The sequence below is a fragment of the Oncorhynchus keta genome, chromosome 14, assembly GCF_023373465.1.
Source record: "Oncorhynchus keta strain PuntledgeMale-10-30-2019 chromosome 14, Oket_V2, whole genome shotgun sequence".
Taxonomy (NCBI): Eukaryota; Metazoa; Chordata; class Actinopteri; order Salmoniformes; family Salmonidae; genus Oncorhynchus; species Oncorhynchus keta.
The window spans coordinates 17,190,901-17,215,920 of record NC_068434.1 but is presented as its reverse complement, the minus strand read 5'-3'; the positions used below and the strand labels follow the sequence as shown (position 1 = coordinate 17,215,920).

The following is a 25,020-nucleotide window of genomic DNA, read 5'->3' as shown; positions in this document are numbered from 1 at the left end:
GATAAGTAGAAAAAGGAAAACAAACATTCAATTGACTTCACATTCTAGAGAAGATAAACGTTAAATGACAAACGTTTAAAATTATGATATGATGATATTTCCATAGCACACAATAACATTGTATCATTGACAACCACATACCTGCAATTTCAATTGTCTCGCCAACGATCGTGTGCCCCAAATCCAGTCTGGTCTCAGCTGAAGTGGTAGTTTCTACTCCCTTGATGGGGGGTTCACCCTCGACTAACGTAGGTCCTGATACATTATCATAGTCCACGGTTTCCTCCTCCGCAGAAACAGATGAAGGAATACTGTGGATTGTAGCAACTGATTCTGGCTGGTTCTGTGTTCCTGCTGGCGATTCAGTTGTGTACTCTGGCTTTTCCCTCGTTGGCATCTCCGTGGTAGTAGTAACAACTTCCTCAATTTTACCCTGTGCTTCATGTTTCTCAGAGGAGCTTACGACACTAAGGGACTCCGCTCCGGGGTCGGCTGGAGACTGGCGAGATGGTGGACTGGTGACACCTGGCAAAACCCCGGTCTGAATCTGTGCCACCGATTGGGTGGTTTCCTCCACAGTGTCAATCTCTGTCTTCTCAGAAACTGTATTTTCTTCTGGACTGCTCTCAGAACCGGCTGACTTAATTTCAACACTAGAAGTTGTGAGAGAGGGTGAACCAGTGACGGCGGCTGTCAGTTCTGTCTGAGTCACAAAGAGGGATGGGGTGGTCTCCTCTGTTGTGTCATTCTCTGGCTTCAAGGTTGAAGCAATTGTCAACTTTTCCTCCAAACTGCTTTCTGAGCTGTAGGAGGCTAATACTGATTGAGTCACAGATGGGCTGGACAGTTCATCTGATCTGCTCTCTGAACTGCTCTCTGAACACGATGACACACTCTGAATATTCTGTGTTGGGACAGTTTGTGTTGGGACATTCTGTGTTGGGACAGTTCTGAGCGCTGTTGCTTCCACCTCAGGCTTTGTGGTGGTTATAACGACGGAAGGTATAGATTTAACCTGTACTGGCTCTGAGGTACTTTCATAGTCCACCATTTCATCAATGTATGTCATTGCAGATGGTGTGCTGTTCACTTTAGTTTCTAATACCTTCTCAGTTAGAGGAGAAACAATGATAGGAACGCTTGTATCTTCAACCACAGCCTCTTGTTCGGAGCTGCCCTCTGCCTCCTCTGTTTTAGGTAACTGGCTTGAAGCTTCAACTTGTTCCTCTGCCTCTGGTGTGGGTAAAACAGCATCAGTCTTCACTGGAGAAGCAGTAGAGACCAAAGTTGATTCTGAGCTCTGTGCAGTTGCAGTTATAGTTTCTAAAGACTGGCTTGAATCTTCCTTAGGCAGCATGGGACTGGTTGTAGGCAATGCTGTTTCCTCAGAAGAGAGATCAGTATGAGGACGATGAGTAAATGTTATCTCCGACCTGGCCTGTTCAAACGATTCCTCTGGTGTTGTCTTGTCTGGTTTGGGGACAAATGTTGTGACAAACTGGACCACCACGTCAGACTCTGATGCTGCCTCAGTGGAATAGACAGAGGCAATTGCCTGCACTGTGCTAGCCAAGAGAGGATCTTCTGTTGAAGAAGCGTCTGTAGTGAAACCCTCACTTGTCTGGTGACCTGAGCTCTGGTCATCTGTGGAAGGTAAGACAGAGATGGTAGCTGATGGTTTTCCAGAGCCTGATGGTCTCTCAGTTTGCTCAGTGACTTCACTCTCCTCTGTTACAGTTTCCTGTGATGTTGTTGTAGGTTCCTCTGTGCTAAACAGAGAGGAAACTGTAGTAGTTGGTAAGTCTTTGGTAAAAATGTCAAGGGTTTGGTCACCTGAGCTCTCCTTATCTTTATCAGGTAGGACTGAGATCACTGTGCTTTTCAATGAACTGGCAATATCTGATGGCTGTCCTGTGTTAGTTAGGTCTGTCTGTTTGGTTTCTTCACTATCAGCAGTTGTTTCAGGAGAGGTAAGGTCAGCCACGGATTCATAGACAGCTGATGTTGATGTCTGCAATGGCTTGGCTGTGCTACTGTGTAAATGAGCTTCTGTTACAGGAGACTCCTGGGTGGTCATCGGACTTGTCTCATCTCCAGAACTCTCTTCATCTGTAGAACCTGTTTCTATGTCATCAACACCAGGAGTTACTAACTCCTCTGAGTCTGTTGGTGTTTCTGTCGGATCAATGGCTGCTGTCTCTTCTGGTGACATCACATGTGGCCTTACTGTGGTTGTCACTTGTTCTGCTTTGACAGTGCTGTGTACAGAAGAAGCTGTTGTAGTGACTGACATAGCAGAGGTATGGGTAAATGCATGTTGGGTAAATGCAATCTCAGACCTAGCCTGTTGGAAAGATTCTTCAGGTTTTGTCACGTCCACCTCGGGGACAAAATCTGTGACAAACTGGTCCACCACATCGAGCATTAGAGATGGCGCAACAGTGGAATGGACATACAAACTTGCCTGGGAGGAAGCTTTCTCTGTTTTCTCAGTCCTAAACAGAGACAACCCTGTAGTAGTTGTAGTCTTTTCAATCTCTGCTGTTGCTTTTTCAGGTGACATTGTTGTGGCTGTTACCTGCTCCATTTTGACAGTGCTGTCAACTGGAGAAACTGTGGTTGTTTTAGACGCTTTACTAAAATTATCAGGGGTATGGTCACCAGAGCTCTCTTCGTCTGTGTAGGTTATATCCGAAATGGAAGAAAGTGAAGGTTTCTCAGTGTTGAACAGAGAATAAACCGTAGTTGTGGATGTCATTTGTAAACGTACAGTAACAGACTCTTTGGTAAACGTTTTCGGGGTTGGGTCACCAAAGCTTTCTTCATCTGTGGAGGTTAAATCCAAAATGGAAGCAACTGATGGTTTATCTTTGCTATACAGGGAGGAAGTGGCTTCAGAGGGTTTGGGATTTGAAGTCTTCATGTCATCCCCAGAGATGCCCTCCTCTAAAGATGAAGGTACTAGAATGTTAATCTCTGTCGCATCACCCTCCTTAGCAGCTGTTGAGGTGGGGATTGTGGTTTGGGAGGTCTCCACTACAGAGGTGAAGGTCTCAGATCCAGAGCCTTCAGAGTCATCTTCTCCTGAAGACTCATCAACAGGCAATGGGCTGGTTGGTTTCACAGTCTCTTTGCCTTCTTCAGTGGACACTGGCGTATGTTGTGTAGGAGTGTCAGACACCTTGGTGGCTTGGGTGGAACTAGATGAAGTTGTTGTGGCCTCCACTTCAGAATGCTCATCAGATGTGTCTTCTACTCTAGCTTTAACAGTAATAGGAGAAGGGGTGGTGGATAATTCAATTGCATCTGTCCGGAATTCCTCACTGCTAACTGTGGTCTGTGAGCTTGTATCTATGGGGAGAGTTGATGCTTGGGATGATACAGGGGTGGAAGGAGTAGGCTCGGTATCAGACTCCTCACCAGTGACACCATATCCGGAGAACTCATCAATAAACACAGTTGGTGTGGTGAATGCCGTCTGAGAGCTGGACTCCGTGGTTAGAGCTCTGGTTTGGGTGGTTTGAGTTACAGAGGACACAAACACTGAAGTAGACGCCTCACTAAAAATATCCTCTACAGATGACGAGGTGGTCGTTCTCACAGTCTCTGAATGTTTAACTTTTGCAGACCTTGTTGTCTTAGCACTTGCCTCTGCAGATATATCTACAGAGGTGACTGATGGGATTTGTGTTGTGGCCAGACTCAGTGAGTCAATTGTGGAAGACAAACAGTCATCTGTCCCAGACCCTTCAGGTTCTTTTGTCATTGTAATTGAGGACTGTGGTGTCATGGTAATGGCTGTGACTCCCCATGCTTCCTCTGTAAAGATGGTGGGGTAGAGAGGTGAGGAGAGTTCAACCATTTCCACAGTATCAGCGTCAATTATGGTTTCATCTTTAGTGATAATCTCAGGGGTTGTGGTCATGCTCTCTGTAACAGTGGAGAACAGTGTGTCCTCATCTCCGGCCTCCTCTGTAAATATGATAACTGTGCTTGTTGATGGTTTCGTACCGTGCACCACCATGGTGGGGGTCTGGTCAGTTTTGGTTTGGCTGCTTGTTGAGGTGACTATCATGAACTGCTGGTCAGTAACACCCTGGTACATAATAGAGGGGAGAGCAGTGAATGTGGATGACTGTGATCTAAAAGGCACTGTTGTATGGTCTCTGACAGTTGTGTGGTCTCTTTCGGTTATATGGAATCGGTGTGTTGTACGGTCACTCATAGTTGTGTGATCATTCACAGTAGCAGGGGGCTGTGTAGCATCTGGACTGATGGGGGTTTCAGTATCTGGGCTGACATGACCCTCACCATCTGGGCCTGGTGTGCTTGACACAATGGATTCTGTTTGGGCTGTTTCCTTGGTAAACATATCAGAGGTCTGGTCACCCGAGCTTTCATCTGAAATTAAGGCAACTGATGATTTCTTTGTACTGGTTGTTTTTCTTTCTGTCACCTCACTTTCCGGGGTCTGAGCTGTGAAAGAAATAAACGTAGGTACCTCTGCAGTTGTGCCAGATGATAGGGTTTCATCAACCTCAACAGCTGTTTCTAGGCTGGTGACACTGCTGACAGACAATGTGGTAAATTCCTCCATTGTTGTTGCTGGACTAGACAGTAGAGGAGCAGTTGTGCTTGCAGGTTGCTTAGTGGACACGTCTAAATTGTCGTCACCTGAACTCTCATCCTCTGTACCATCATTCTCAACTGTAGAGTCAATTGTCAAGTCACCACTACCATTCTCTGTGAAAGAGACTGTGGAAGCCTCTGATGGTTTACCTGTTATTAACATGGAAGGAGATTGGGTTGATGTGGATGCCTGTGACTGTGTGATCTCTTTTGAAGCATCAACATTTGGAGTCCAAGATGTGCTTTCAGTCTCTCTGATTTCGGTCTCATCTGTGGCTACCGTGAATAGGTTATGTGGTTGAGTGGCGGTCTCAACTACTACCTCCTCACCTGAACCCTCTGCCTGAGTTGTCTCTTGGTCATCCTCTGTCTTTGAGATTCCAGATCCCTCCAAGTCCATGGGTGAAGAGGTGCTGTGGGTAGAATGTGTTGATGCCCCGGTTTGTTCCATCACCTGTCCAGTAGATGTATGAACAGTGGTATAACTACTGATAAACTCAATCGTTGAGAGTGGTGCATTGGTAAATGTATCAGAGGTCTGGTCACCAGAACCATCCTCCTCTGTAAGGGTCAAGATTGAACTTGTGGTCTCTTTTGGACTTGATGAGGTGAAAGCACTAACTGACTCTGATGTGGATGCAGTTGTTGCAACAGAGTCCTTGGTGAGCATCTCAGTTGTTGCTCCAGCTGAACTTGTATCCTCTTCTGAAGTAAGGATGGTGCTTTTCTCTGTTTCATCAAAAATAGGAACAACTGATGTTGTTCCTTTTTCTCTAGTCTGTCCAGAATCTGTTATATCAGTGAGTGCTTCCTGTGATGTTCCGATCATTGCAGCTGATGTCTCCATTGGTTCCCGTGTCTGATCTATCAGGGTAACAATGGAAGTCGTAGATGATTCTTGGGGAATAATTTCAGCTGTGTCCCCTGATCCCTCATCTCTGAGGGTATAAATCAAACCTGTTGTTTTCTCGACAATGGCAGTGACTGAAGGCTGGGCAATTGCAATTGTTGTCTGTGAGGTGACATCCAGAGATGTTGCAATAGTAGATACCTTGGTAAACATATCAGGGGTCTGGTCACCAGAACCATCGTCCTCTGTAAGGGTCCAGATTGAAATTGAGGTCACAGTTGGTCTTGTTGTAGTGAAAGCACTAACATACTCTGATGTGGATGCAGTTGTTGCAAATGACTCCTTAGTGAACATCTCAGGTGTTGAACCACTTGACCTTCTATCCCCTTCTGAAGTGGGGGCGGTGCTTGTCTCTGTTTCATCAATAAAAGGAACAACTGATGGCGTTTCAGAACTTGATGGTGCCCCTGGCTGTTCTGGTCTGACTGTACTATACACTGGATCTCCTGAGCTCTCCTCCTCTACGATGGTAGTCTCAAAATTAGCAATTTTCTCTGTACTATGTAGAGAAGAAAATGTATAAGCAGCAGCAGTCATTATCGACTCCACTGTTGCAATTTCCTTTGATACTGAAGTTGTTATATTACTTGGTTTCTCAGTGCTAAACAGAGAAGTTGCTGAAATTCTAGCAGTCTTTTCACTGTCTTTTGTTGCAGTGTCCTGTTGCACTGTAGTAGGTTTCTCAGTGCTATACAGAGAATAAGTTGTATTTGTAGCATGTCTTGCAGTCTCAGCTGTTGCAGTTTCATGAGGTTCTCTGGTCACTATTTGTTTTAGCTTCTCAGTGCTAAACAGAGAAGAAACTTTAGTCGTGGACATCATTTGTTCTGCTTTGACTGTGCTGTATTCAGAAGAAACTGTTGTAGTAACAGACTCTTTGGTAAACATATCAGGGGTCTGGTCACCTGAGCTTTTATCGCCTGTGAGTGTTACATTTGAAATTAAAGCAACTGATGGTTTCTCTGTGCTGCTTGCATCTTTTTCTATCACCTCACTTTCCGGTGTCTGAACTGCGCTAGAAATAAACGTAGGTACCTCTGCAGTTGTGCCGATTGATAGAGTAGCATCAACCTCAACAGCTGTTTCAAGGGTGGCGTCACCACTGACAGACATTGTGGTAAATTCCTCCTTTGTTGTTGCTGGACTAGACAGGAGAGGAGCAGTCGTTCTTGCAGGTTGCTTAGTGGACACATCTGAGATGTCTTCACCTGAACTCTCGTGCTCTCTCCATTCATCCTCAGCTATAGAGTCTATTGTCAAGTCACCACTACCCTGCTCTGTGAAGGAGGCTGTGGAAGCCTCTGTTGGTTTACCTTTGCTTGCCATGGAAGGAGATTGGGTTGATGTGGATTCTTGGGACTCTGTGATCTCTATTGAAGAAACATTCCTTGGACTCTCAGTTGTGCTCTCAGTCTCTCTGATTTCATTCTCATCGGTTGCTACAGTGAACTGGTACTGTGGTTTAGTGGTGGTTTCCACTGGTGCCTCCTCAACAGTCCCTTCAGGTTTACTTGTCTCCTGGTCGTCATCTGCTGCTGAGATTCCCGAGACCCCCATGTCTACGTAAGTGAATGCAGTGACAAATGGTGATGATGTGCTTGCTAGTCCAGTTGCTTGGTCCACAGAAGGCTCCAAAGTTTCAACTGCTGCAGTGGGAGATTCTATGGGTGATTCATCTATTTCTTCTGTGGGTGTGATGACTTTTCCTACAGTTGTGCTTTGGAATTGGGCAATGCTGATGATTGGGGAGGAAGATGTGATCATCAAAGCTTCTAAACCTAGTGATGTTGATGTAGTAGATTCCTTGGTAAACATTTCAGGTGTCAGGTAGCCAGAGCTCTCCTCATCAGTGAATGTGACCACTGACGCTGTCACACTTGAGACAGGGCCAGCTGAAGGTCCATGTGTGCCTGTTGGTTCTTCTGTCTGCTCAACCCCCTTGGTTCCATTAGTTACTTCAGTGCTTACTGATTTTGTAACCAATGAGTCTGTTGAAGATGCTGTAGTATGATGTGGGTCTGTTGTAATAGCAGATGTGTCATCACCTGAACTCTCACCCTCTGTGGCATCACTTTCTGAAATAGAGGGTTCTGTCAAGTCTCCACTTCCTTGCTCGGCCAAAGAAGCAGTAGCTGATTCTATTGTCTCAGCTGTGCTAGTGGATAGAGGGTTTTTGGATGATGTAGATTCTTTGCTGAGCTGTGTGGACTGTGTTGAGGATGCAACACCTAGAGCCTCAGATTTACTCTCGGTCTCTTTGATTTCTGTCTCATCGGTGACTTGACCGAACAGGTCCTGTGGTTTAGTGGTGGTCTCATCTACTACCTCCACACCTAATCCCTCTGCCTGAGTTGTCTCTTGGTCATCCTCTGTCTTTGAGATTCCAGATCCCTCCAAGTCTCTGGGTGAAGAGGTGCTGTGGGTATACTGTGTTGATGCACTGTTTTGTTCCATCACCTGTCCAGTCGATGTATGAACAGTGGAATAACTGCTGACAAACTCAATCGTTGAAACTGGTGCCTTGGTAAACATATCAGGGGTCTGGTCACCAGAACCATCTTCCTCTGTAAGGGTCAAGATTGAACTTGAGGTCACTGTTGGTCTTGATGCAGTGAAAGCACTAACTGACTCTGATGTGGATGAAGTTGTTGCAACAGAGTCCTTGGTGAACATCTCAGTTGTTGCTCCAGCTGAGCTTGTATCCTCTTCTGAAGGGAGGATGGTGCTTGTCTCTGTTTCATCAAGAATGGGAAAAACTGATGGCATTTCTGAGCTTGATGGTACCTCTGGCTGTTCTGGTCTGACTGTACTATACACTAGAGAAAGAAGGGTGGCAGCTGACTGAGTAGTAAACATATCAGAAGTCAGATCTCCTGAGCTCTCCTCCTCTAGGATGGTAGTTTCAACATGAGCAGTTCTCTCTTTAGTATGTGGAGAAGAAACTGTAGAAGCAGCAGCAGTCATTTTCGACTCCACTGTTGCAGTTTCCTGTGTTACTGACGTCGTTATATGTCCTGGCTTCTCAGTGCTAAACAGAGAAGTTGCTATAGTTGTAGAAGTATTTTTACTATCTGCTATTGCAGATTCCTGTGATGCTGTGGTAGGCTTCTCAGTGCTATACAGAGAATAATCTGAAGTGATTGTAATCTTTGATATTTCAGCTGCTGCAGTTTCATTTGATGCTGTAGTCACTACTTGTATTGGCTTCTTAGTACTGAACAGAGAAGAAACTGTTATTGTTCCTGTGTCTTTGGTAAACATATCGGGTGTCTGATCACCTGAGCTCACTTTTTCTGTGGTGAGGACTGAACTTTTGTCAGGGGCAGTGCTGAGGATTGTAAGTTCTCCCTCAAGTTGTTTGGTAGTTTGAGCAGTTGACGGTTTATTTTCAACGAGTGAAGCCTCTGCGGTACTGTCATTGAACACCTCTTCAATGTCTGGAGATATGGATGATGTGACAGCAATGTAAGCTAAAGTTGTTGCTTCTGTGCCGTACAAAGAAGATATAGGTGTCACAGAGGAAGTCTTCGTAAAAATCTCAGTTGTTTGGTCACCTGAGCTTTCTTCATCTGTAGAGGTGAGGAATGATCTTGACTCTATTTCACCGGTAATAGTGGTAACTGTTGATTTCTCTGTTACTTGTCCTGCTTTCTCTGTGCCATATAGAGACGAAGCAGAAGTAGGAGCTGTCTTTGAGGTCTCATCTGTTGCAAATTCATGTGACGCTGTGATTCCGACATGTCCTGGTTTCTCTGGACTGAAAAGAGCAGAGACCGTGGTGGTTCCATTGTCTTTGGTAAACATATCAAGAATTGCACTTTTCTCTGTATCATCAATAAGGGGAATACCTGATGTCCTTCCTGTTTCTCTAGTCTGTCCAGAAACTGTTATATTAGTGAGTGATTTCTGTGAGGTTCCGATCACTGTAGCTGATGTCTCCATTGGTTCCCGTGTCTGATCTATCAGGGTAACAATGGAAGTCGTAGATGATTCTTGGGGAATAATTTCAGCTGTGTCCCCTGATCCCTCATCTCTGAGGGTATAAATCAAACCTGTTGTTTTCTCGACAATGGCAGTGACTGAAGGCTGGGCAATTGCAATTGTGGTCTGTGAGGTGACATCCAGAGATGTTGCAATAGTAGATACCTTGGTAAACATATCAGGGGTCTGGTAGCCAGAGCTCTCCTCATCAGTGAATGTGACCACTGACGCTGTCACACTTGAGACAGGGCCAGCTGAAGGTCCATCTGTGCCTGTTGGTTCTTCTGTCTGCTCAACCCCCTTGGTTCCATTAGTTACTTCAGTGCTTACTGATTTTGTAACCAATGAGTCTGTTGAAGATGCTGTAGTATGCTGTGGGTCTGTTGTAATAGCAGATGTGTCATCACCTGAACTCTCACCCTCTGTGGCATCACTTTCTGAAATAGAGGGTTCTGTCACGTCTCCACTTCCTTGCTCGGACAAAGAAGCAGTAGCTGATTCTATTGTCTCAGCTGTGCTAGTGGATAGAGGGTTTTGGGATGATGTAGATTCTTTGCTGAGCTGTGTGGACTGTGTTGAGGATGCAACACCTAGAGCCTCAGATTTACTCTCGGTCTCTTTGATTTCTGTCTCATCGGTGACTTGACCGAACAGGTCCTGTGGTTTAGTGGTGGTCTCATCTACTACCTCCACACCTAATCCCTCTGCCTGAGTTGTCTCTTGGTCATCCTCTGTCTTTGAGATTCCAGATCCCTCCAAGTCTCTGGGTGAAGAGGTGCTGTGGGTATACTGTGTTGATGCACTGTTTTGTTCCATCACCTGTCCAGTCGATGTATGAACAGTGGAATAACTGCTGACAAACTCAATCGTTGAAACTGGTGCCTTGGTAAACATATCAGGGGTCTGGTCACCAGAACCATCTTCCTCTGTAAGGGTCAAGATTGAACTTGAGGTCACTGTTGGTCTTGATGCAGTGAAAGCACTAACTGACTCTGATGTGGACGAAGTTGTTGCAACAGAGTCCTTGGTGAACATCTCAGTTGTTGCTCCAGCTGAGCTTGTATCCTCTTCTGAAGGGAGGATGGTGCTTGTCTCTGTTTCATCAAGAATGGGAAAAACTGATGGCATTTCTGAGCTTGATGGTACCTCTGGCTGTTCTGGTCTGACTGTACTATACACTAGAGAAAGAAGGGTGGCAGCTGACTGAGTAGTAAACATATCAGAAGTCAGATCTCCTGAGCTCTCCTCCTCTAGGATGGTAGTTTCAACATGAACAGTTTTCTCTGTAGTATGTGGAGAAGAAACTGTAGAAGCAGCAGCAGTCATTTTCGACTCCACTGTTGCAGTTTCCTGTGTTACTGACGTCGTTATATGTCCTGGCTTCTCAGTGCTAAACAGAGAAGTTGCTATAGTTGTAGAAGTATTTTTACTATCTGCTATTGCAGATTCCTGTGATGCTGTGGTAGGCTTCTCAGTGCTATACAGAGAATAAACTGAAGTGATTGTAATCTTTGATATTTCAGCTGCTGCAGTTTCATGTGATGCTGTAGTCACTACTTGTATTGGCTTCTTAGTACTGAACAGAGAAGAAACTGTTATTGTTCCTGTGTCTTTGGTAAACATATCGGGTGTCTGATCACCTGAGCTCACTTTTTCTGTGGTGAGGACTGAACTTTTGTCAGGGGCAGTGCTGAGGATTGTAAGTTCTCCCTCAAGTTGTTTGGTAGTTTGAGCAGTTGACGGTTTATTTTCAACGAGTGAAGCCTCTGCGGTACTGTCATTGAACACCTCTTCAATGTCTGGAGATATGGATGATGTGACAGCAATGTAAGCTAAAGTTGTTGCTTCTGTGCCGTACAAAGAAGATATAGGTGTCACAGAGGAAGTCTTCGTAAAAATCTCAGTTGTTTGGTCACCTGAGCTTTCTTCATCTGTAGAGGTGAGGAATGAACTTGACTCTATGTCACCGGTAATAGTGGTAACTGTTGATTTCTCTGTTACTTGTCCTGCTTTCTCTGTGCCATATAGAGACGAAGCAGAAGTAGGAGCTGTCTTTGAGGTCTCATCTGTTGCAAATTCATGTGACGCTGTGATTCCGACATGTCCTGGTTTCTCTGGACTGAAAAGAGCGGAGACCGTGGTGGTTCCATTGTCTTTGGTAAACATATCAAGAATTGCACTTTTCTCTGTATCATCAATAAGGGGAATACCTGATGTCCTTCCTGTTTCTCTAGTCTGTCCAGAAACTGTTATATCAGTGAGTGCTTTCTGTGAGGTTCCGATCACTGTAGCTGATGTCTCCATTGGTTCCCGTGTCTGATCTATCAGGGTAACAATGGGAGTCGTAGATGATTCTTGGGGAATAATTTCAGCTGTGTCCCCTGATCCCTCATCTCTGAGGGTATAAATCAAACCTGTTGTTTTCTCGATAATGGCAGTGACTGAAGGCTGGGCAATTGCAATTGTTGTCTGTGAGGTGACATCCAGAGATGTTGCAATAGTAGATACCTTGGTAAACATATCAGGGGTCTGGTCACCAGAACCATCGTCCTCTGTAACGGTCAAGATTGAACTTGAGGTCAGAGTTGGTCTTGTTGTAGTGAAAGCACTAACTGACTCTGATGTGGATGCAGTTCTTGCAAATGACTCCTTAGTGAACATCTCAGGTGTTGAACCACTGGACCTTCTATCGCCTTCTGAAGTGGGGGCGGTGCTTGTCTCTGTTTCATCAATAAAAGGAACAACTGATGGCATTTCAGAACTTGTTGGTGCCCCTGGCTGTTCTGGTCTGACTGTACCATACACTGGAGAAAGAGGGGTGGCAGCTGACTGAGTAGTAAACATATCAGAAGTCAGATCTCCTGAGCTCTCCTCCTCTAGGATGGTAGTCTCAAAATGAGCAATTTTCTCTGTACTATGTAGAGAAGAAAATGTATTAGCAGCAGCAGTCATTATCGACTCCACTGTTGCAATTTCCTTTGATACTGAAGTCGTTATATGACTTGGTTTCTCAGTGCTAAACAGAGAAGTTGCTGAAATTGTAGCAGTCTTTTCACTGTCTTTTGTTGCAGTGTCCTGTTGCACTGTGGTAAGTTTCTCAGTGCTATACAGATAATAAGTTGTATTTGTAGCATGTCTTGCAGTATCAGCTGTTGCAGTTTCATGAGGTTCTCTGGTCAATATTTGTTTTAGCTTCTCAGTGCTAAACAGAGAAGAAACTTTAGTTGTGGACGTCATTTGTTCTGCTTTGACTGTGCTGTATTCAGAAGAAACCGTTGTAGTAACAGACTCTTTGGTAAACATATCAGGGGTCTGGTCACCTGAGCTTTTATCGCCTGTGAGTGTTACATTTGAAATTAAAGCAACTGATGGTTTCTCTGTGCTGCTTGCATCTTTTTCTGTCACCTCACTTTCCGGTGTCTGAACTGCGCTAGAAATAAACGTAGGTACCTCTGCAGTTGTGCCGATTGATAGAGTAGTATCAACCTCAACAGCTGTTTCAAGGGTGGCGTCACCACTGACAGACAATGTGGTAAATTTCTCCTTTGTTGTTGCTGGACTAGACAGGAGAGGAGCAGTGGTTCTTGCAGGTTGCTTAGTGGACACATCTGAGATGTCTTCACCTGAACTCTCGTGCTCTCTCCATTCATCCTCAGCTATAGAGTCTATTGTCAAGTCACCACTACCCTGCTCTGTGAAGGAGGCTGTGGAAGCCTCTGTTGGTTTACCTTTGCTTGACATGGAAGGAGATTGGGTTGATGTGGATTCTTGGGACTCTGTGATCTCTATTGAAGAAACATTCCTTAGACTCTCAGATGTGCTCTCAGTCTCTCTGATTTCATTCTCATCGGTTGCTACAGTGAACTGGTACTGTGGTTTAGTGGTGGTTTCCACTGGTGCCTCCTCAACTGTCCCTTCAGGTTTACTTGTCTCCTGGTCGTCATCTGCTGCTGTGATTCCCGAGACCCCCATGTCTACGTAAGTGAATGCAGTGACAAATGGTGATGATGTGCTTGCTAGTCCAGTTGCTTGGTCCACAGAAGGCTCCAAAGTTTCAACTGCTGCAGTGGGAGATTCTATGGGTGATTCATCTATTTCTTCTGTGGGTGTGATGACTTTTCCTACAGTTGTGCTTTGGAATTGGGCAATGCTGATGATTGGGGAGGAAGATGTGATCATCAAAGCTTCTAAACCTAGTGATGTTGATGTAGTAGATTCCTTGGTAAACATTTCAGGTGTCAGGTAGCCAGAGCTCTCCTCATCAGTGAATGTGACCACTGACGCTGTCACACTTGAGACAGGGCCAGCTGAAGGTCCATCTGTGCCTGTTGGTTCTTCTGTCTGCTCAACCCCCTTGGTTCCATTAGTTACTTCAGTGCTTACTGATTTTGTAACCAATGAGTCTGTTGAAGATGATGTAGTATGCAGTGGGACTGTTGTAATAGCAGATGTGTCATCACCTGAACTCTCACCCTCTGTGGCATCACTTTCTGAAATAGAGGGTTCTGTCAAGTCTCCACTTCCTTGCTCGGACAATGAAGCAGTAGCTGATTCTATTGTCTGAGCTGTGCTCGTGGATAGAGGGTCTTGGGTTGATGTAGATTCTTGGCTGAGCTGTGTGGACTGTGTTGAGGATGCAACACCTAGAGCCTCAGATTTACTCTCGGTCTCTTTGATTTCTGTCTCATCTGTGACTAGAGAGAACAGGTCCTGTGGTTTAGTGGTGGTCTCATCAACTACCTCCACACCTAATCCCTCTGCCTGAGTTGTCTCTTGGTCATCCTCTGTCTTTGAGATTCCAGATCCTTCCAAGTCTCTGGGTGAAGAGGTGCTGTGGGTATACTGTGTTGATGCACTGTTTTGTTCCATCACCTGTCCAGTCGATGTATGAACAGTGGAATAACTGCTGACAAACTCAATCGTTGAAACTGGTGCCTTGGTAAACATATCAGGGGTCTGGTCACCAGAACCATCTTCCTCTGTAAGGGTCAAGATTGAACTTGAGGTCACTGTTGGTCTTGATGCAGTGAAAGCACTAACTGACTCTGATGTGGATGAAGTTGTTGCAACAGAGTCCTTGGTGAACATCTCAGTTGTTGCTCCAGCTGAGCTTGTATCCTCTTCTGAAGGGAGGATGGTGCTTGTCTCTGTTTCATCAAGAATGGGAACAACTGATGGCATTTCTGAGCTTGATGGTACCTCTGGCTGTTCTGGTCTGACTGTACTATACACTAGAGAAAGAAGGGTGGCAGCTGACTGAGTAGTAAACATATCAGAAGTCAGATCTCCTGAGCTCTCCTCCTCTGGGATGGTAGTTTCAACATGAGCAGTTTTCTCTGTAGTTTGTGGAGAAGAAACTGTAGAAGCAGCAGCAGTCATTTTCGACTCCACTGTTGCAGTTTCCTGTGTTACTGACGTCGTTATATGTCCTGGCTTCTCAGTGCTAAACAGAGAAGTTGCTATAGTTGTAGAAGTATTTTTACTATCTGCTATTGCAGATTCCTGTGATGCTGTGGTAGGCTTCTCAGTGCTATACAGAGAATAAGCTGAAGTGATTGTAATCTTTGATATTTCAGCTGCTGCATTTTCATGTGATGCTGTAGTCACTACTTGTACTGGCTTCTTAGTACTGAACAGAGAATAAACTGTTATTGTTCCTGTGTCTTTGGTAAACATATAGGGTGTCTGATCACCTGAGCTCACTTTTTCTGTGGTGAGGACTGAACTTTTGTCAGGGGCAGTGCTGAGGATTGTAAGTTCTCCCTCAAGTTGTTTGGTAGTTTGAGCAGTTGAAGGTTTATCTTCAACGAGTGAAGCCTCTGCGGTACTGTCATTGAACACCTCTTCAATGTCTGGAGATATGGATGATGTGACAGCAATGTAAGCTAAAGTTGTTGCTTCTGTGCCGTACAAAGAAGATATAGGTGTCACAGAGGAAGTCTTCGTAAAAATCTCAGTTGTTTGGTCACCTGAGCTTTCTTCATCTGTAGAGGTGAGGAATGAACTTGACTCTATGTCACTGGTAATAGTGGTAACTGTTAATTTCTCTGTTACTTGTCCTGCTTTCTCTGTGCCATATAGAGACGAACCAGAAGTAGGAGCTGTCTTTGAGGTCTCATCTGTTGCAAATTCATGTGACGCTGTGATTCCGACATGTCCTGGTTTCTTCGGACTGAAAAGAGCGGAGACCGGGGTGGTTGCATCGTCTTTGGTAAACATATCAAGAATTGAACTTTTCTCTGTATCATCAATAAGGGGAATACCTGATGTCCTTCCTGTTTCTCTAGTCTGTCCAGAATCTGTTATATCAGTGAGTGCTTTCTGTGAGGTTCCGATCACTGTAGCTGATGTCTCCATTGGTTCCCATGTCTGATCTATCAGGGTAACAATGGAAGTCGTAGATGATTCTTGGGGAATAATTTCAGCTGTGTCCCCTGATCCCTCATCTCTGGGGGTATAAATCAAACCTGTTGTTTTCTCGACAATGGCAGTGACTGAAGGCTGGGCAATTGCAATTGTTGTCTGTGAGGTGACATCCAGAGATGTTGCAATAGTAGATACCTTGGTAAACATATCAGGGGTCTGGTCACCAGAACCATCGTCCTCTGTAACGGTCAAGATTGAACTTGAGGTCACAGTTGGTCTTGTTGTAGTGAAAGCACTAACTGACTCTGATGTGGATGCAGTTCTTGCAAATGACTCCTTAGTGAACATCTCAGGTGTTGAACCACTGGACCTTCTATCGCCTTCTGAAGTGGGGGCGGTGCTTGTCTCTGTTTCATCAATAAAAGGAACAACTGATGGCACTTCAGAACTTGATGGCTGTTCTGGTCTGACTGTACCATACACTGGAGAAAGAGGGGTGGCAGCTGACTGAGTAGTAAACATATCAGAAGTCAGATCTCCTGAGCTCTCCTCCTCTAGGATGGTAGTCTCAAAATGAGCAATTTTCTCTGTACTATGTAGAGAAGAAAATGTATTAGCAGCAGCAGTCATTATCGAGTCCACTGTTGCAATTTCCTTTGGTACTGACGTCGTTATATGACTTGGTTTCTCAGTGCTAAACAGAGAAGTTGCTGAAATTGTAGCAGTCTTTTCACTGTCTTTTGTTGCAGTGTCCTGTTGCACTGTGGTAGGTTTCTCAGTGCTATACAGAGAAGAAGTTGTATTTGTAGCATGTCTTGCAGTCTCAGCTGTTGCAGTTTCATGAGGTTCTCTGGTCACTATTTGTTTTAGCTTCTCAGTGCTAAACAGAGAAGAAACTTTAGTCGTGGACATCATTTGTTCTGCTTTGACTGTGCTGTATTCAGAAGAAACCGTTGTAGTAACAGACTCTTTGGTAAACATATCAGGGGTCTGGTCACCTGAGCTTTTATCGCCTGTGAGTGTTACATTTGAAATTAAAGCAACTGATGGTTTCTCTGTGCTGCTTGCATCTTTTTCTGTCACCTCACTTTCCGGTGTCTGAACTGCGCTAGAAATAAACGTAGGTACCTCTGCAGTTGTGCCGATTGATAGAGTAGCATCAACCTCAACAGCTGTTTCAAGGGTGGCGTCACCACTGACAGACAATGTGGTAAATTTCTCCTTTGTTGTTGCTGGACTAGACAGGAGAGGAGCAGTCGTTCTTGCAGGTTGCTTAGTGGACACATCTGAGATGTCTTCACCTGAACTCTCGTGCTCTCTCCGTTCATCCTCAGCTATAGAGTCTATTGTCAAGTCACCACTACCCTGCTCTGTGAAGGAGGCTGTGGAAGCCTCTGTTGGTTTACCTTTGCTTGACATGGAAGGAGATTGGGTTGATGTGGATTCTTGGGACTCTGTGATCTCTATTGAAGAAACATTCCTTGGACTCTCAGATGTGCTCTCAGTCTCTCTGATTTCATTCTCATCGGTTGCTACAGTGAACTGGTACTGTGGTTTAGTGGTGGTTTCCACTGGTGCCTCCTCAACTGTCCCTTCAGGTTTACTTGTCTCCTGGTCGTCATCTGCTGCTGAGATTCCCGAGACCCCCATGTCTACGTAAGTGAATGCAGTGACAAATGGTGATGATGTGCTTGCTAGTCCAGTTGCTTGGTCCACAGAAGGCTCCAAAGTTTCAACTGCTGCAGTGGGAGATTCTATGGGTGATTCATCTATTTCTTCTGTGGGTGTGATGACTTTTCCGACAGTTGTGCTTTGGAATTGGGCAATGCTGATGATTGGGGAGGAAGATGTGATCATCAAAGCTTCTAAACCTAGTGATGTTGATGTAGTAGATTCCTTGGTAAACATTTCAGGTGTCAGGTAGCCAGAGCTCTCCTCATCAGTGAATGTGACCACTGACGCTGTCACACTTGAGACAGGGCCAGCTGAAGGTCCATCTGTGCCTGTTGGTTCTTCTGTCTGCTCACCCCCCTTGGTTCCATTAGTTACTTCAGTGCTTACTGATTTTGTAACCAATGAGTCTGTTGAAGATGATGTAGTATGCAGTGGGACTGTTGTAATAGCAGATGTGTCATCACCTGAACTCTCACCTTCTGTGGCATCACTTTCTGAAATAGAGGGCTCTGTCAAGTCTCCACTTCCTTGCTCGGACAATGAAGCAGTAGCTGATTCTATTGTCTCAGCTGTGCTAGTGGATATAGGGTTTTGGGTTGATGTAGATTCTTGGCTGAGCTGTGTGGACTGTGTTGAGGATGCAACACTTAGAGCCTCAGATTTACTCTCGGTCTCTCTGATTTCTGTCTCATCTGTGGCTACAGCGAACTGGTCCTGTGGTTTACTGGTGGTTTCAACTACTACCTCCACACGTAATCCTTCTGGCTGAGTTGTCTCTTGGTCATCCTCTGTCTTTGAGATTCCAGATCCCTCCAAGTCCATGGGTGAAGAGGTGCTGTGGGTAGAATGTGTTGATGCCCCGGTTTGTTCCATCACCTTTCCAGTAGATGTATGAACAGTGGTATATCTACTGAAAAACTCAATCGTTGAGACTGGTGCCTTGGTAAACATATCAGGTGTCTGGTCACCAGAACCAACTTCCTCTGTCAGGGTCAAGATTGAACTTGAGGTCACTGTTAGTCTTGATGTAGTGAAATCACTAAGTGACTCTGATGTGGTTGTAATTGTTGCAACAGACTCCTTGGTGAACATCTCAGCTGTTGCTCCACTTGAGCTTGTATCCTCTTCTGTGTGAACAGTAACAGGGGTACCTAAATGTTTTTCTGTGCTTGTTGGCCTCTCTGTGACTTCTGTGACTATCTCCGCTGTTGCATTTTCTTGTGACGTAATTTTCTCTGTGCTATATACAGATGAAACTGTAGTAGTAGCAGTCGCAGTGTCAGGTGTTGCAGTTTCATGTGATGAAGTGGTTACTTGTCCGGGTTTCTCAGTGCTATACAGAGAAGTAGCTGTCTGTGGAGACTCCCCTGTTGCAGTTCCATGTGATGCTGTAGTCTCTACATGTTCTGGGTTCTCAGTACTAAACAGAGGAAAAGTGGTGGTTGTTGTAGTTGCAGAGTCTGTGGTGAACGTATCTCTTGTCTGGTCAACTGAGCTTTCTTCGTCTGTAGAGGAGATAACTGTGCTCGTCACCACCTCATCAATAACAGGTGTAACTGATGGTTTTTCTGAACCCGATGACTTCTCAGTCTTCCCTGTAACTTCACTCTTTCCTGTTGTGATCATTACATGTGGCATTTCAGTGGTTGTCATTTGTTCTGCTTTGACTGTGCTACAAACAGAAGAAACTGTTGAAGTGACAGGCTCTTTGGTAAACATATCAGGAGTCTGATCACCTGAGCTCTCTTCATCTGTGGTGAGAGCTGAGCTTGTCTCTGTAACAGGAATAGATGAAGGTTTTTCTGAGCCTGCCAGTTTCTCAACCTGCTCTCTACCTGCACTCTCTGCTGTTTCATATGACACTGTGGTAGTAATTACTGTGGGAGTTGCAGTGTTTTTGGTGTAAATCTCACTTGTCTGGTCACCTGAGGTCACTGTCGATGATAGGGTTGAGCTTTTCTCAGTCACTTGAGTATCCACTTTAGCTCCACTAGAAACAGCTGGGCTGAAAATCACAGAAGGTGAGACTGTTGGTGACACATCAACTTTTTTACTGGGTTCAATGCTTGATGATAATGTTGATTTCTCATCCTCCATTTTGCTCATGCTGAACATAGGAGATGCTGTTGTCACAAGAGACTCCTTAGTGGACATCGGAGAAATCTCATCTTCATCTTTTGGGGTGACGGCTGTGCTAGTCTTTGTGTCATCACTAATCGTAGTAGCTGATGGATTCTCTGTTTGCTCTGTAGCCTCACTGGTTGCTATTGAGCTTGTGGTCACATCATGTTCTGTTTTGACTGTACTATGAAGAGGAGAGAGCAGTGTTGCAGTAGATGTGCTAGTAAACATACCCGAGTCACCTGAACTTTCTTCCTCCGTAATAGTTGGGGTAACTGAAGGTTTATCTTTGCTTGTGGTCTCTTCATCTTGTTTAGGTACCTCACTTGTCAGAATTGTGCCCTGTGTGGTGTATCGGCTGACTAAGTCTGAGAGAGTTACCATGGTTGTCTTAATCATCTGAATAGTATTATATATTGGAGTTGTTGAAGGAAATTCTTTGCTGGACATTGGAGATATTGCCGGACTCTCAGGACCCTCTTCATCTGAAGTTGTCTCAGTCTCATCAATGACAGGAACAACTAATGGTTTCTCTGTGCCTGTTCGGTCTTTGGTCGGTGCTGTTATCTCACTTTCCTGTGTAGTGTCTGCTGAGCTTGTTCTCGGTAACGTTGTTGTGGATCCTAACAAGATCTGTTCCATGTTGGATGATGGAGAGCTGGTTGTGAACATATCAGGAGTTTGGTCTCCTGTGGTCTCCTGCTCTGGTGTGGAAACCATATGCGCTGCAGTCGTGTCTTTCACAGTGGGAGACACAAGAGGCTGGCTAACTGTTGTTCCCTCTTTCTGGCTTGTCAAAAATTCAGCAGTGGTAGAGCTCAAGGAATGCGATTTTGTGCTGCCTGCCTCTTTGGATGGCGTCACCTCAGGCGTGATTGTTTCTCCTAAAGTTGTTTGGGCACTTGTTGTTAAGGAAGGCAGAGTGGTGCGGGTTGGTTCCTGAGGAGTGTGTGTGTCCTGTGCTGATCCTTCCTCCTCGCCTGAGGTGGAGCCCTCAATGTCACTGGGGGTCGCTGGCGGTGAGCCATCTTCAACATCAACAGAAGTGGGTGTAGAGACGGACAGTAAAGGGGTTTGAGTGGAGATTACAACATCTGGAACAGCAGAGGTGCTCTTTGTTCCTTTAGCAATTTCAGGCGCATCTGTGGACACGTGCAGTTCAGTTGTGGGAGAGACAGAGAGCTCTTCCACAGACCCTTCTGGCTGAGTCACCTCAGCATTACTGTCATCATCCGGGGGTTGTGCCTCTGATCCCTCCACCTCTTTGTCAAACACAGAGGTGCTGACTTGCTGGCTTCCTTCAGGGGGTGTGGGTGTATGAGATGTTTGGGTTTGTTCTGAAGCTTTGGTTACTGCTGTGCCAGATGGTGAAACAGTGGACACTGCTTCAGTGGACGTAGTTATGATGTCACTTGGTCCCTCTCTGGTTTCTGAAAAAGACGATACACCCTCAGCTGTTTGCTCTGTTTTGGATGGGGTGGTTTCCACAATTGTTGTGACAGGTGCAGAGGTTGCAGTCACTTCTGTCTTTACAGCAGGGCCTTGTGTGGTTTCCTCAACCTGCTCTGGAGGTGACAGAGGAGGAGTTGACTCCACATGAACCATCTCAGGGACATAGCTTTCAAAAAATGTGTCCAGAGTGGACATTGACAAAGGCAGTGGGGAAGTTGAGAACAGTTCCTCCTTGGGCACCAAAGAGATCTCATTCTGAACCTCAGTCTCATCTGTTATAGTACCAATCTCTATCACAGAGTAATCAAAAACGGTGGGGGTCATCTCCTCCTCGCTGCCCCCCAGAGCGGTCACATTGCCCTCAAACTGGAACTGGTCTCCTCCTGGTCTCCTCCCAACCTCTTCCTCTACCCGTCTTCTCTCTGGCTCCAGGGTCACCTCATGTTTTCCATTGATGAAGCTCAGCATTGGGGTGATGGTGACAGCAGCAGAGGAGAATAAGTCAGGTTCTCCACTGGCCAGCATGGGCTCACCATTCACCAGGGAGGGGGTGGCCTGGTCAGGAACGGCAGGGATGATAGGGAACTGACTCAAAGTGTCTAAGATCAGCAGAGTCGCATCCACTGAAAATAGACAGAGAAATGGAAAGAAAAGAGAGTGCAAAAGAGAAAGATAGAGAGAGAGAGGGATAGAGGGAGAAAGACTGATTAGCATACATGACAATGACACTATAAAAAGTAATTGTATTGCTAACATTAGTTCATGCATTTATTTATACTTATTACTCAATAATTATTGAAAGTGATTGATAAAGTGCACAAAATGAACAAGTGTGACATTGTTCTTAAACTTATGATTAGATTTCTTTCTTCCTGAAATGTAACCTCACTGAACACAGTAATGGTCATTCTCTATAATTTTACTAAGGTGTGGATTTTCCAAAGATACAAAGAGTAGATTATGTGAAAATATACACATTCCTATCCATACGGAAATTGAAAAGCATTCCCACTGGGCACAGACGTCTAGTTTCGATTTACATTTAATTAAGTTGTGAATTCAACGTGAAATCAACAACACATTTCACCATGTCATTGGATTTAGGTTGAAAGTTGGGTGAAAAAAATACAAAATGCTCTGACCTTTTGCAAATCCAACACATTTTCCATGTTGATTCAACGTCATCACATAGGGGGTTGAAATGTCGTGGAAACAACGTTGATTCAACCAGTTTTTGCCCAGTGGGTTGTCTCAACTTTCACAGTTCTCCGTCCAGGCTGTATTTAGTGAGTGGAAATCCAAATAAAAACAATTCCACGTTTGCCCTTCCTCTTTCAGCTGAACTCTATTCAGCTCCATGGTTTACAAAAACATTGGACCTGAAATCATGTAAGATCACCTAGGCCTAGGTGATCAGTGGGGGGGAAGGAGTCCGCTTCTACTCCTGTTAACCTTTATTATTTCTAGGTCCTCTGTCTAGTCACAAATAGCAGGGGATGGTAAAATCGAGGGGCAAGATCCGGCACTAAGTAGATCCCAGCAGCTAATGCCTGTTATGTGCTTATGACTTAATGATTTGATATGGTCACAGTATCGTCACAACAAAGATAGCATGAGAGGACTAGTCACTTTAAAGGCCAGCCTACAAATAATACAAATATTATAAATCAAATCTTCTCGTACATACTTGGAAACTTTGGCTTGTCTGCCAACTGAATACTATCCAAACCATAATCCACAGATTTATATCCCCCAATTAATTTCTAAGAAAATATGACCACAAGCCATCTAAGTGAGTCAGAAATGTAACATTTAGGCTTAACATTGAGGATTCCAAATTAAATACTGACACTTCCAAACATCTTCATGGAACATCGTGGAACATCGAACAAGCTATCCCCATCGTCCAACACGCTTTATGCCTTGCTTTGGAAAGCACACTAAGTGACATGCTTCACCAGTTAAGAGGATGGCATCTGGTATACCTCACAATACTTGGCAGTGATGTTTCAATCAGGGTGTTATGGGGAGCATTAAAGAATGCGTATGCTCGGTGTAACACGGCCCTTAAGCCCATGTCCTGCGGGCTAAAAGGTTCCCCTCAGACCCCAAGTCAACTAAGGCCCTGAGTAAAGACAGACATCCTGTTCCTGCCCTGCTTTGCAAACAAGAACGGCTGTTCGGAGTCAAACCCTGAGCAGATCCATTGGATGTCAGAGTGTCTCCCTGGAGAGGAACGCGTGCCACATCTGATGATCGGCCCACACAACCGTACAGCCTTTGGAAAATAAGTCCTCACACGTCCCCTCGAGATGCACACTCGTTTTTCCCTTCCCCTTATTAATAACAAACATTGTGAGTCAGCCAGTGCTTCACGCCCTGATTTGACGGCACTAAAATGTATTATAAACAAGGTGGTAAATGGCTTGGCAGAACACAGAGCAGTGTGGTCGTCTCTCTGTCATGGTAATCAGCTCACCATTCTTTGGCTTGATCTGTTTACCGTTTTCTACTTGCAATCCAACCAGCGCCAGGGTAGGGGATAATGGTTATTCATTCACCATTCACCACACACTCCTCCTCCATCTATTTCTCTCTCCCATCTGAAAAGAAAAGTTTCCCACAAGCTGTGGCTCAGATAGATTAATGGCTGGAAGAGAGAACACCTGCAGGAGCCGAGAGCTGCAGAGGCTGACACTTGTTTAAGGCCAGTGGAGCCTGGGAACACAGGAGAGCAATAACCCACCTGTTACACACACACCCTCTTTAATCACTGCATCTTACCTCACCACACACTGCCAACCGCCCTACCCTTTCCACTACCCCCACCACCACTACTACCACTACCCCCACCACTACCCCACCCCACCACTAACACTACCCCCACCCACACCACTACCACTACCCCCACCACTACCCCCACCACTACCCCCAACCCCACCACTACCACTACCCCCACCATTACCACTACCACTACCCACACCACTACCACTACCCCCACCACTACCACCAACCCCACCTCTACCACTACCCCCACCATTATCACTACCCACACCACTACCCCCACCACTACCTCTACCCCACCCCACCCCACCCCACCACCACTGCCCCCACCCCCACCACTAACACTATCCCCACCCACACCACTACCACTAGACCTACGCCCACCACTACCCCCAACCCCACCTCTACCACGACCCCCACCATTGCCACTACCGCCACCCCCACCACTACCACTACACCCACCACTACTACTACCCCCACCACCACTACTACTAACTTACCCTCACCCCCACCACCATGCCTCTCCGCCTCCCTCTTGGCCCTCCCTGCCTCAGTTGCTCCGTGGCGGGTGCCCAAGCTCCTGGTGACATATTACACATCTGTTAAAATAAAACCAGCAGCCCACATAAACCCAGGCCAGCAGTGGCTCTGGAGGGAGAGCAGTGCTCCATGCTGAGGACAGGCACAAACACTCTGCTGTGTGCGAATCATGACCTCAGCCACAAAACTCACCAGCTGCACAGCACCACTGCTCCAGAGTCCAGACCTATCTCCTGACTCTAATTCAGTGGGCAGGTAGGTCATGTGGTTGCTTTGGAGGAATCATTTTGTACTGGAGGGCACATAACTGAAGATCAAATTATAAGTGGACAAATATCAGTTTTCTGTGCTCACTGGAGTCATTGTAGCCTATAAAAAGGGCTTGATAAGTGACAATAATCACTCACATCTCCCTGATCAGAATGAACAAAATTATCCCATAAGGCCACAGTGATATTTTAATGCAATAAAATATCACTGTACCCTTATGGGATCATTTTGTTCATTCTGATCAGGGAGATGTGAGTGATTATTGTCACTTATCAAGCCCTTTTTATAGGCTA

The 25,020-nt window shown here is 45.4% G+C and overlaps 1 protein-coding gene across 1 annotated transcript in view; it reads right to left on the bottom strand.

The window, feature by feature from the left end:
* LOC118375017 (versican core protein-like) overlaps positions 1-18,382 on the bottom strand; it is a 32,557-nt gene extending 14,175 nt beyond the window's left edge. The window contains exons 1-2 of the mRNA XM_035761510.2: positions 17,293-18,382; positions 142-6,852 (exon numbers count right to left, since the gene is read on the bottom strand). Coding sequence (XP_035617403.2) covers positions 142-6,852; positions 17,293-18,382 — 7,801 coding nt within the window. The remainder of the gene's footprint in view (positions 1-141; positions 6,853-17,292) is intronic.
* Between the last annotated feature and the right edge of the window lie 6,638 nt (positions 18,383-25,020).